This window comes from Anolis sagrei, chromosome X, assembly GCF_037176765.1.
Source record: "Anolis sagrei isolate rAnoSag1 chromosome X, rAnoSag1.mat, whole genome shotgun sequence".
Taxonomy (NCBI): domain Eukaryota; kingdom Metazoa; phylum Chordata; class Lepidosauria; order Squamata; family Dactyloidae; genus Anolis; species Anolis sagrei.
Window position 1 is genome coordinate 53,927,921 of NC_090034.1, and position 12,742 is coordinate 53,940,662.

General features: G+C 45.9%; 1 protein-coding gene across 2 annotated transcripts in view; it reads right to left on the reverse strand.

The window, feature by feature from the left end:
• Positions 1–587: 587 nt before the first annotated feature.
• The window catches only part of EFNA2 (ephrin A2), a 204,692-nt gene continuing 192,537 nt past the window's right edge, over positions 588–12,742 (reverse strand). For both annotated transcript variants that reach the window (XM_067473447.1, XM_067473446.1), the window contains exons 4-5: positions 11,532–11,597; positions 588–2,407 (exon numbers count right to left, since the gene is read on the reverse strand). In XM_067473447.1, the coding sequence (XP_067329548.1) occupies positions 2,286–2,407; positions 11,532–11,597 (188 nt within the window). In that variant the 3' untranslated portion in view covers positions 588–2,285. The remainder of the gene's footprint in view (positions 2,408–11,531; positions 11,598–12,742) is intronic.

Below are 12,742 nucleotides of genomic sequence, written 5' to 3' on the forward strand. Positions count from 1 at the left end.
CTCTGCCAGAGAGAACTCTCGAGACCCCACAAGGTACAACTCCCAGATTCCACAGCTGAAGTATCAAAGAGATATAACTGGGCTCCAGGTGTCTCCCATTTGCCTACCTTTCCACTGGCTCTGGGTTTGAATTACAGTAGAGCCTTGCTTATCCAACCTTCGCTCATCCAACATTCTGTATTATCCAACACAGTCTGCCTCCTGCCCAGATCCACAGCTGTTTCAATACATTGTGATGTTTTGGTGCTAAATTTGTAAATACAGTAATTACTACGTAACACTGCCGTGTACTGAATTGCTATTTCTATCGATTTCTTGTAAAACATGATATTTTAGTGCTTAATTTGTAAAATCGTAATGTAATTTGACATTTAATAGGCTTTTCCTTAATCCCTTCTTATTATCCAACATTTTCGCTTATCCAACGTTCTCCCGGCCTGTTTTTGTTGGATAAACAAGACTCTATTGCAGTGGTTCTCAACCTGGGGTCCCCAGATGTTTTTGGCCTACACTCCCAGAAATTTCATCCAGTTTATCAAGTGTTAGGATTTCTGGGAGTTGTAGGCCAAAAACATCTGGGGACCCCAGGTTGAGAACCACTGCTCTATTGTATCTCCGTATTGGAGACATGATTGTCATGGGGACGGGAAGCTTTTGATCAAGGCCCAGAGGGTATTATAAATGCCATCCTTCTTGTGAACTGATCTGACATTGAATGGGCTCCCTTTGCTGCTGGCCCTTACGTTGGGCCCAGAGGGGTCAAGTCAAGGAATGTATCTTAAATTGCCAATTGATTCCAGGAATTATTACGAGGGTCCCCATCGAACTTGCTCCTCCGAAGCCAAATCCCCTCCGTTTCCTTGTTGCGAGTGCCTTGTTGCCTTGGGGCCAAAGATATGCTGAAGTAAAAACGTGTGGGCCCAGAGGGGCTGGCAGTGATAGAGCCAGGCAAGAACAAGCAGGGGCAACCCCAAATCCCCAAATCGTCCCCTGAACCAATGCAGAGCTCATCTAAAACCAAACGGGAATCTCTGTTTACACCAGAAATGTGTGCCGTCCAACCTGGAGGAGGAAAACTTTGGGAAGCCGAGGGCTTGTTGGCCGCAGAACACATTGTGCGCTCCCATTGGGTGGTTGCCCATCTTGCCCTGTCCAATGCCGTGATTGTATTGTGCTTGATTCTCCCTCCCCCCCTCCCCATCCCCAACTCTTTAGGAAAAGAATAAGTTCAGAAGGACTCCATCTCTCAGTCCGAGGGCTGAGGAAACTGTAGCTGTCCGGCTGTTTCGTTACGGTCCAAAAGTCCTTCCTTCTGAAACAGCAAATAGTTTGCCAGTTCCCTTCTTCGAAATGGACAAAACATTCCCAATACATTGATATGTTCATTGATCACTTTTGCTGGACCAACCAACCAAACTGGACCAGTCTTGTAGTCCTCAGCAAGGCTTTTCCGAAGTGTGCGCCTTGCTGATCTGACCAACGGTTGGTTTCACTCACTTGGAAATGTTAAGTTGGTCACAACCCAAAAGAGTTATTATTCAAAGTAGCCCCACGGAAAGGAAAGACGCGCACACAGAGAAGAAGGGATTCCAAATTAAGCACCATGTTGGAGAGAATCTCCCCCCTTTTCCTTTTGTCCTCCTCAGGGTGGTGTCCCGATTGCAGGAAAGAAATACAGAATATAGGACACACACAAAAAAGAGAGAGAGATTGGGACGGCAGGGGAAACCACAGAGGGAAAAAAAGGAGAACTATATTTGGTCTAGAATTCGTTCAAAAAGTAAAAACTTACTGTCAAGGTAAGGACTAAAGAGCAAAGAGGGGGGAATGGATCCAAATCCAAAGTCGAAATGGGTCCGTTGAAAGTTTGGGAGGCATGGAACCAGCTCAGCTCCCTGGACACATTTTTTTAAAAATCCTCTTTTTCTCTCTCTTGCCCAGATATTTCGGGGAACCATATTGGCAACTTCGTAATTTCTCGCCGAAAACAGAAGTCGGGAAGGAAACAGGAATCCACCCGATTGCGTTCCCCCTTTCTGTTCCCCCAAAATTAACTGTAACTAAACCCCCTTTTCCCCCCAACCCAGAAAACTGGATAAAGTTGTTTCCCCTTGTAGCCGATCCATTGGGAAACACTGTCTTCTCCCCGCTGACATTCTGTTTCACTCTCTCGCTCATGTTTGTGTTCCCAAATATTTTCTTATCGTCGTCGTGGATGCTTCTGCCCCAGGGGCCTGCCAAAAAAGAGACTCGGGTTTTTCCTTCCCATCCTCTCCGAGCTGGGGCTAGGAGGTGAGAATCGTCCAAAAGACGGGAGCCACCACGAAGAAGGCATCTGGGACGGTGAAGCTACAACAGGAATTATTGCTGGTGAATATCGGTTCAGGAGATTCGTAGAGGGAGTCGTCTGGATCGGGGAGAAAAGAAGAGAGAGAGAGAGAGAGAAGGAAATTAAACACAAAGGTGGAATGTTCTGGAAAAAAAATATACAAATGCAACATCTTCATTCACCCCTTTTTGATAATAATAATAACAACAACAACAACAACAACAATACACTTTATTTATATCCCACCCTTTTCTCCTAGGGGACTGAGAGTGGATTACAGCATTTACATACATAAGCGAACATTAAATGCCTTTACAATCATATACAATGAGACACACAAACACAAACAAAGGCAGAGGCTTCTCCTTTCATTTCTGGCTTCTGGAAGTGGTGCTCATCTCTGGCTCTGGGGGAGGTGCTTTCTTCATTTTCAGGCTGAGGAGCCTGCATTGTCACCTCCTGGCTGTGCGGCTAGCAAGATTGTGTGGAGCATCTCTTTGCCTTTTCCCGCCGAGGCGGTACCTATTTATCTACTCACATTTGCATGTTTTCGAACTGCTAGGTTGGCAGGAGCTGGAATTGACAGATGGGAGCTCACCCCGTCTTGAAAATTCAAACTGCCAACCTTTAGGTCAGCAGTTCACCAGCACAAGAGTTTAACCCATTGCGCCACTGTGGCTCCGTGTAGTTATAATTATTATTATTATTATTATTATTATATTTCTGACTTTGACAAGAGTTTTTCACAAGTGGATTGTCACCATTGCCTTCCTCTAATGCTGAGAGAGAGTTGCCCAAAGTCAGCCAGTGGGTTTCTATGGCTAAGTAGAGATTCGAACCCATGCCTCCTAGGTTCCTCGTGCAACCTGCAAACCAATATAACACATTGGCCTTTCCATTAATTTCATCCCACTATTCACCTTTTCTTTTTAACTAGTGTACATACCTGGCATTGCCCAGGTTTTATTGCCCAGGTTTCGTTGCCCAACTGCTTTTTCCCTTTTCCAGCTCTGAAAAGGCCTTCCTCACAACACTCTGGCAAAGGTGGGCAGGCTCTCTTTAGGGCTTTCTTTCTTTCCTCCATTTTCCTCATATTCCTTCTCCCTCCCTCCCTCCCTTCCTTTCTTCCTTCCTTCCTCTATTTTCCTTATACACCTTCCCCCCTCTCTTTGCTTTCTTTTTTACTTTCTTGCCTTGCTTTCCCTCACACATCTCTCATCCCCTCTCCTCTCCTCTCCTCTCCTCGCCTCCCCTCCTCCCCTCCTTCCTTCCTTCCTTCCTTCCTTCCTTCCTTCCTTCCTTCCTTCCTTCCTTCCTTCCTTCCTTCCTTCCTTCCTTCCTTCCTTCCTTCCTGTTTGTCTCCTTTCAATGTCAGAGTAAAACCCAACATGGGTTCACCACTGTAAAGGCTGAGGGCTAGCACTGGAAATGAGAAAGGATACGGATCATCAGATGGACGGGGAAAAAAGTATAATATCACAAAGGATTACCAGCTCTCCCCACTTCATCGGATATCTGCTACAAAACAGGAGCTTTTTTGTCGAGTTCCAGGGCCAGAGAAGCAGGTGGCAGAAACAGAAAAAGGGCCTGCCTCAGGGAAGCGTTCTTGCTCCATCAATGTTTAACATTTACACAACTGATCAGCCACTTCCAGAAGGGAGAGAGAGTTTCATCTATGTTTCATCTATCAAGCAAAACATGGGTGCTAGAAATAAAATCATACGAAAGCAGACAGACACAACTTGGGGATCACAACCAGACATAGTGTAGACATCTGCCCTTGTGCTTGGCTACTCTGCTGCTGAATACGCATGCCCAGCATGGAATACATCTCACCACATTAAAACAGTGGCTGTGGCTCTTAACGAGACATGCTGCATTATCACAGGATGTCTACGACCACCACCACTGGAGAAATTATACTGTTTCACCAGTATTGCACCATCTGGCATCCATTGGGAAGTAGCAGCCAGTAATGAAAGGACCAAGGCATTGACATCTCCAGACCATGCTCTGTTTGGATATCAGCCTGCATGCCAAAGTCTTAAATCAAGAAAGAGCTTCCTAAGATCTACAGAGATGCTTGCATGGAACATCTCAGCAAGTGAGAGTCCAAAAGTGGCAGACTGAAATACGGAACCTCAATCAGTGGCTGAGACCGGATGAGAGACTCCCTCCTGGGCATACAGAAGACTGAGTGACTTGGAAGGCGCTGAACAGACTGCACGCTGGCACCATGAGAGGCAGAGCCAACCTTAAGAAATGGGGTTACAAAGTGGAACCCACGATATGCAAGTGTGGAGAAGAGCAGACCACAGACCATCTACTACAATGCAGCCTGAACCCTGCCACATGCACAATGGAGGACCTTCTCACAGCGACACCAAGGACACTCTGGTCAAACGACATTTATAATGCCAAGTAGTTTAACTTACTTTGTGTGTTTTTTTACACATTATAACTGTATTCTCAATTTGCTTCTGACACGATAAATAAAGAAACAGCTGGAAGGAGTCCAGAGAAAGGCTACCAAATTGGTCCAAGGTCTGGAAGCCATGAATCCTCCTGAGGAGCGTTTCAGAGAACCGGAATGTTGAACTTGGAGAAAAGAAGGCTGCGAGAAGGGGACGCCTGTCTTTGCTGGCTTTGGGCCTAAGCTCCTCTCCCAGACGAAGGGGTCTCGGTTTCAAAACACACGGGAGGCACTTTGCTCGGTGGCACTGAGCCAGTCCTCGCAGCCGCCAAAGGCTTTAAGCGCCGGAGACGCTGCCGGGGACCTGGCACGCTCATCAGGGTTGCCCTTTTAACCATTTTCAGGGGTCAGGCCAAAGTTCCAAAAGCCAAAGAGCTGTGGCTTCCTCAAGATCCAAGACTCCCGGTTTTCCAAAGAGCCCTATGAGGCAAAGTGGCCTTTTGGGGAATCCACTAAATTACACAGAAAGCTGCCTTAGTGCTGTCCCTCCCATCTCCTCTTAAGTTTATTACTGGATTAAGGGCGGTTTTGGCAGGAGGAGGAGGCCAAGACAAAGAAGAGGGGCAAAAAACCCTTTTGTGTCTTTTCCTTCCTACTCTGCGCCCTTTCTTAGTATTGTTATTTGGTCCCCCAGCGAAACTCTATAGTCAACTTCAGCACTGGAGGACCCAGAGATTCCCAGTTGGCTCAGGCGAAAGCAAACTGCTCTCCACGCTTTTGTCTCACTCCTCATTAAGAAGGCTCGGCCACGCTCACTGTTTTCATCTGCAAAATGTTGGAAATGTTTACAATCGCCCGCTTCCAAAAAGCGTAGAGGCGGGCATGAAAAAAGAAAGAACCAAAAGAAAGAATTACATCTCCATTTTTGTTTTTGTTTTGATGCTGACATTTCTGGCGACTTCGACACTCCCTGGGAAGAACTGTAGCCAAATACTAATTAGCCATTAACAGGAGGGGGAAAATTATTAATTTGTGTTTTCCTTTTTGCCGACAGCTGCGCTCTTGATTCGAAGGAGGCCCGGCCCCTCCGCAGAGAGCGCTTGTTTTGTCCCCCGTTCCGTGGCAGGAAAATGAAATCGTTTGCTTTCCCTTGCCTCCGATCAAAACAAAACAGCCGGCGACAACCCCATGGGTCGGTGCTGCCAGGCGCCAGCCTCCACTTCTGCCCTTTCTTTCCTGTGGATTTCCTTTGAACCCCAAAGTTGAACCACCAGCGGTCTGAAGTGGCACCCGGCTGCCTTCCGCCGAGGTCCACAGCCTGGCATTTCTAAGAAAAAGGTCACACTTGGTCGGGAAGTTTCAAAGTGCTGGTATCAAAGCAATCCATTCTAACTTAGGGGTAAAAGTGGGAAGGAGAGACTGTTCTTCCCCTTTCCCTTCAAATTTATTTATTTATCGTGTCAGAAGTGAATCGAGAATGCAGTTATAATGTATAGAAAAACCACAAACAAAGTCAAAAACTTGGCATTATACTAAATATCCTTTGACTAGAAGCTGGCCACTTGGGGTGCCTCTGGTGTCACTCTGAGAACGTCCCCCATTGTGCATGTCATAGAATCATAGAATCAAAGAGTTGGAAGAGACCTCATGGGCCATCCAGTCCAACCCCATTCTGCCAAGAAGCAGGAATATTGCATTCAAATCACCCCTGACAGATGGCCATCCAGCCTCTGTTTAAAAGCTTCCAAAGAAGGAGCCTCCACCACACTCCGGGGCAGAGAGTTCCACTGCTGAACGGCTCTCACAGTCAGGAAGTTCTTCCTCATGTTCAGATGGAATCTCCTTTCTTGTAGTTCGAAGCCATTGTTCCGCTTCCTAGTCTCCAGGGAAGCAGAAAACAAGCTTGCTCCCTCCTCCCTGTGGCTTCCTCTCACATATTTATACATGGCTATCATGTCTCTTCTCAGCCTTCTCTTCTTCAGGCTAAACATGCCCAGTTCCCTAAGCCGCTCCTCATAGGGCTTGTTCTCCAGACCCTTGATCATTTTAGTCGCCCTCCTCTGGACACATTCCAGCTTGTCAATATCTCTCTTGAATTGTGGTGCCCAGAATTGGACACAATATTCCAGGTGTGGTCTAACCAAAACAGAATAGAGGGGTAGCATTACTTCCCTAGATCTAGACACTATGCTCCTATTGATGCAGGCCAAAATCCCATTGGCTTTTTTTGCCGCCACATCACATTGTTGGCTCATGTTTAACTTGTTGTCCACGAGGACTCCAAGATCTTTTTCTCACGTGCTGCTCTCGAGCCAGGCATCCCCCATTTTATATCTTTGCATTTCGTTCTTCCTGCCAAAGTGGAGTATCTTGCATTTGTCCCTGTTTCCAGGATGAAGAGGAAGCATTGAGAAGAATCACCCTCTGGGTTCGTCCATTTAACCAATTACAGATCCACCTCACCGTAGTTTTGCCTAGCCCACATTGGACTAGTTTGTTTGCCAGAAGGTCATGGGGGACCTTGTGGCAGGGCTCAGGCTGCATTGTAGTCAGTGGTCTGTGGTTCGCTCTTCTCCACACTCCCATGCTGTGGACTCCACTTTTTGTATATTTATTTATTTACACCATTTCTACTCCGCCCTTCTCACCCCCGAGGGGGGACTCAGGGCGGCTAACACAGGCAACAATTCAATGCCAAAAGTATCAATAACAACAATATAAAACAACAATATAAAATCCCATTACATAACAATTAAACAGTGATATTAATTAAAATTCCATAATCACATAGAACAAATCACATAATCGCAAGTCATATAGCCGTTTCCAATTTTCATAACAATCCTATTGTCCGAGTTCAGTGCCTAAAGTGCTGCTGTGCCCACAAGCCTGGCTCCAAAACCACGTCTTTAGTTTTTTTTCTAAAAGTAAGGAGAGAGGACGCTGAGCTAATCTCGCTGGGGAGTGAATTCCACAAGCAGGGGGTCACCATCGAGAAGGCCCTGTCCCTCGTCCCCACCAGACGTGTTTGAGATGCTGGTGGGACCGAGAGCAGGGCCTCCCCAGTAGATCTTAAATTACGAGGTGGAACGTAGCCCCATTTCTGAAGATTAGCTCTGTATCTCGTAGTGCCAGAGGGCAGTCTGTTCAGCGTCTTCCCAATAGTCCAGTCTTCTGTGTGCCCAGGAGGGAGTTTCTCATCTGGTCTCAGCCACTGGTTGAGGTTCCAGGTTTTATCCTGCCACTTTTGGACTCTCGCTTGCTGAGGTGTTCCTGCGAGTAACTGTAGATACCTCATCACACTAGAGAATGGATCTACTTTAAATCCGGTTGCTGCCCCCTGCAGAATTCTGGGGTTTGTAGTTTAGGGAGGAGCCTTTAACAGCCTCACTAAACTAGAAACCCAAGAATTCTGCAGGAGGCAATCACCGGATTTAAAGTGGATTCATTATCTAGTGTGATGAAGTAGTTGGTAGATATTAGGAAGCTGTTTCGTGATTTAGGCTTTGGCTTGCGGGCTGATATCCGAACAGAGGATGGGCCGGAGATGTCACTGCCTTGGTCCTCACATTACAGGCTGCTACTTCCTGGTGGATGTCAGGTGGTGCAATACTGGCTAAATAGTATAATTTCTCCAGCAATGTAGGGCGTAGACATCCTGTGATAATGTGGCATGTCACATTAAGAGCAACATTCACTGCATTTACTGTTTTGATGTGGTGAGACGTATTTCACACCGGGCATGTATATTCAGCAGCAAAGTAGCAAAGTGCAAGGGCAGATGTCTTCACTGTGTCTGGTTGTGATCCTCAGGTTGTGCCAGTGAGCTTTTGTATAATATTCTTTCTAGCACCCACATTTTGCTTGATATTCAGGCAGTGCTTCTTGTAAGTCAGAGCACAGTCCAGGGTGACTCCCAGGTTTTTGGGTGTGCTGCAATGCTCCAGTGGGATTCCTTCCCAGGTGATCCTCAGAGTTCAAGGTGCTTGTCTGTTCTTAAGATGAAAAGCACACGTCTGCATTTCAAATGGATTAGGAATCAGCTGGTTTTCCCTGTAATGGGCAGTAAGAGCACCTAAAGCTTTGGAGAACTTCTGTTCAGACATTCAAAGCTCCCTGCTTGAGGGGTGATGGCACTATCATCAGGATAGATGAAATTCTCTGTCCCTTCTGGCTGTGGCTGACCATTTGTGTAAATGTTAAACATTGATGGAGCAAGCATGCTCCCCTGAGGCAGGCCGTTCTTCAAATAGCTTTATAGCAGTTAAAAAACAGGAGCAAAGGAAGTGAGACATGGGGTCCAACTGTTTCAATTTGGCAGGGAAAATCTGAATTACTCCACTTAGGCAGGAAAAAATGAAATGCAAAGATAAAGAATGGGGGATGCGTGGCTCGAGAGCAGTACGCGTGAAAAACATCTTGGAGTCCGCGTGGACAACAAGTTAAACATGAGCCAACAATGTGATGCAGTGGCAAAAAAAGCATAGTGTCTAGATCAGGGGTCCTCAAACTATGGCCTGGGGACTGGATACGGCCCTCCAAGGTCATTTACCCGGCCCTCACTCAGGTCAACCTAAGTCTGAAATGACTTGAAAGCACATAACAACAACAGCAATCATATCTCATCAGCCAAAAGCATGCCCACATTTTCCACTGAAATACTAATAAGTTTATATTTGTTAAAATTGTTCTTCATTTTAATTATTGTATTGTTTTTAAGTATTTTTGCACTACAAATAAGATATGTGCAGTGTGCATAGGAATTCATTCATGTTTTTTTCAAATTATAATCTGGCCCAACAGTTTGAGGGACTGTGACCTGGCCCTCTGTTTAAAAAGTTTGAGGACCATTGGTCTAGATCCAGGGAAGTCATGCTCCCCCTCTAGTCTGCCTTGGTTAGACCACACCTGGAATATTGTGTCAAATTCTGGGCACCACAATTGAAGAGAGATATTGACAAGCTGGAATGTGTCCAGAGGAGGGCAACTAAAATGATCAAGGGTCTGGAGAACAAGCCCTATGAGGAGCGGCTTAAGGAGCTAAGCATGTTTAGCTTGAAGAAGAGAAGGCTGAGAGGAGATATGATAGCCATGTATAAATACGTGAGAGGAAGTCATAGGGAGGAGGGAGCAAGCTTGTTTTCTGCTTCCCTGGAGACTAGGACGTGGAACAATGGTTTCAAACTACAAGAAAGGAGATTCCATCTGAACATTAGGAAGAACTTCCTGACTGAGCGCCGTTTAGCAGTGGAACTCTCTGCCCCGGAGTGTGGTGGAGACTCCTTCTTTGAAAGCTTTTAAACAGAGGCTGGATGGCCATCTGTCGGGAGAGCTTTGAATGCAATTTTCCTGCTTCTTGGCAGGGGGTTAGACTAGATGGCCCATGAGGTCTCTTCCAACTCTATGATTCTATGAATGGCAAAATGGGAAGAGTGGGAGAAACAGAAAAATCAGGACATTTTTAAAGGTGCTGAAACACGGTGATGTCATGATTTGTGTTCTGGAGGCCAGGGTTCAAATCCTCACTCAGCCATGGGAACCTATTTGGGAAATCTTCTAGGTCCTGAACTAGTGCTTGGAAGCTATGACAGTCTGGATGACCTTGATTAGCATTGAATAGCCTTGCAGCTTCAAAGCCTGGCTGCTTCCTGGGGGAATCCTTTGTTGGGAGGTGTTAGCTGGCCCTAACTGAGAAGCATTTTTTTCCTGACGTTTCGCCCACATCTATGGCAGGCATCCTTAGAGGTTGGAAACTAGGCAAGTGGAGTTTATATATCTGTGGAATGTCCAGGGTGAGAGAAAGAACTCTTGTCCATTTGAGGTAGGTGTGAATGTTGCAATTGAACACCGTGATTAGAATTGAGTATTCCTCTTTATTTACTGTCCTCTAAAATAAGGACAGTAAATAAAAAGGAGCACTCACATAACAGGGGAATTCCAGACAGGAACAATCAGGCCCAGCTAACGCCCACCAAGAAAGATTCCCCCAGGCAGAAAGCAGCCAGGCTTTGAAGCTGCAAGGCTATTGGATGCTAATCAAGGTGGCCAAAAGTAACATTCACACTTGCCTCAAACAGACAAAAGTTCTTTCTCCCTCCCTGGACATTATTCCACAGATATATAAACCCCACTTGCCTAGTTTCCAACAGATCTCACAACCTGCGAGGATGCCTGCCATAGATGCAGGCAAAACGTCAGAAAAAAAATGCTTCTGGAACATGGCCAGACAGTCTAGAAAACTCACAGCAACCCAGTGATTCCAGCCACTAAAGCCTTCGACAACACATTGATGATGTGGTTGTTTTTATTGCTGTTTTAAATATTGTTTAAATTGTATTTTATATGTGATTGTTTTGTGTTTAATGATTGAATGTTTCATGTTTTTATGACTGTTATGTTCATGTTTTGATGCGGCATCGAACTGTCATAAGTCTCCCTGAGTACCCCCTTGGGGGTGAGATAGGACGGGATAGAAATACGGTAAATAAATAACTAAATATATCCTGGCTTAGTCACACACTCTCAGCCTCAGAGGAAAGCCAAGGCAAACTCCCTCTGAACAATATCTTGCCACAAAAACAAGTACAATTCTGATACAGTTTTGACTTGAGAAATCAACATTGGTGTAATCCTGTTGTTTCAACAAATCTATTCTGATTGGGACTTCGGTTTTTTCAATCCTGTTTGGCCAACAGTGATGAAACCAATGGGGTCGTGATGGGATTTCTGGATCATTTCCATTCTGGTTCATAGAGAGAGTTCGTGCCCCTCTGTGTATGTTTTACTTACTTGTCGGCCGGACGTAAACCTTCAATTTTAAGCAGGGCTTATCGACTGGGTTCGGTGGGGTGGCCGCTGAAGGAAACAGAAAGAGAGAGAGAAAGAGAGAGAAAGCGAGATTAGGGTAAAACACATCTTTGGAAGGCCGAGCTGAGCAAACAATACCAACTGAAGAACGGCAGAATAAAACAACATTTTCGCTTCCAAACTTTTCAGCTTGTTTCAAACCCTAGGGCACTGGAGCAAACAGAGCTCGGTATCTGAGAAGGCCGGTTCATTCCCACTCATGTCGAACTTCATAACATTGTGTTGAACACTTTCATGGCCGTAATCATTGGGTTCCTATGAGTTTTGCGGGCTGTCTGGCCATGTTCCAGAAGCATTCTCTCCTGACGTTTCGCCCACATCTATGGCAGACACCCTCAGAGGTTGTGAGGTCTGTTGCAAACTAGGCAAGTGGGGTTTATATACCTGTGGAATAATGTCCAGGGTGGGAGAAAGAACTCTTGTCTGCTTGAGGCAAGTGTGAATGTTGCCACTGACCACCTTGATTAGAACTGAATAGCCTTGCAGCTTCAAAGCCTGGCTGCTTCCTGCCTGGGGGAATCCTTTGTTGGGAGGTGTTCGCGGGCCCTGATTGAGAAGCATTCTCTCCTGACGTTTCGCCCACATCTATGGTAGGCACCCTCAGAGATTGCGAAGTCTGTTGGAAACTAGGCAAGTGGGGCTTATATATCTGTGGTAGAAAGTCCAGGGTGAGAGAAAAAACTCTTGTCTGCTAGAGGCAAATGTGAACATTGCCATTGGCCACCTTGGTTAGCGTTGTATAGCTTTGCATCTTCAAAGCCTGGCTGTTTCCTGCCTGGGAGAGGTGTTAGCTAGCTCTGACTGAGAAGCATTCCCTCCTGATGTTTCACCCACATCTATGGCAGGCATCCTCAGAGGTTGTGAGGTCTGTTGGAAACTCTAAAATAAGTGCAGTAAATAAAAAGGAACAGGGGAATTCTACAAAGGAAACAATCAGGGCTGGCTAGCACTTCCACAGACAGGAAGCAGCCAGGCTTTGAAGCTGCAAGGCCATTCAGTGCTAATCAAGGTGGTCAATGGCAACATTCACACTTGCCTCAAGCAGTCAAGAGTTCTTTCTTCCACCCTGGACATTATTCCACATATATATCAATCTCACTTGCCTTGTTTCCAACAGATCTCAAAATCTCTGA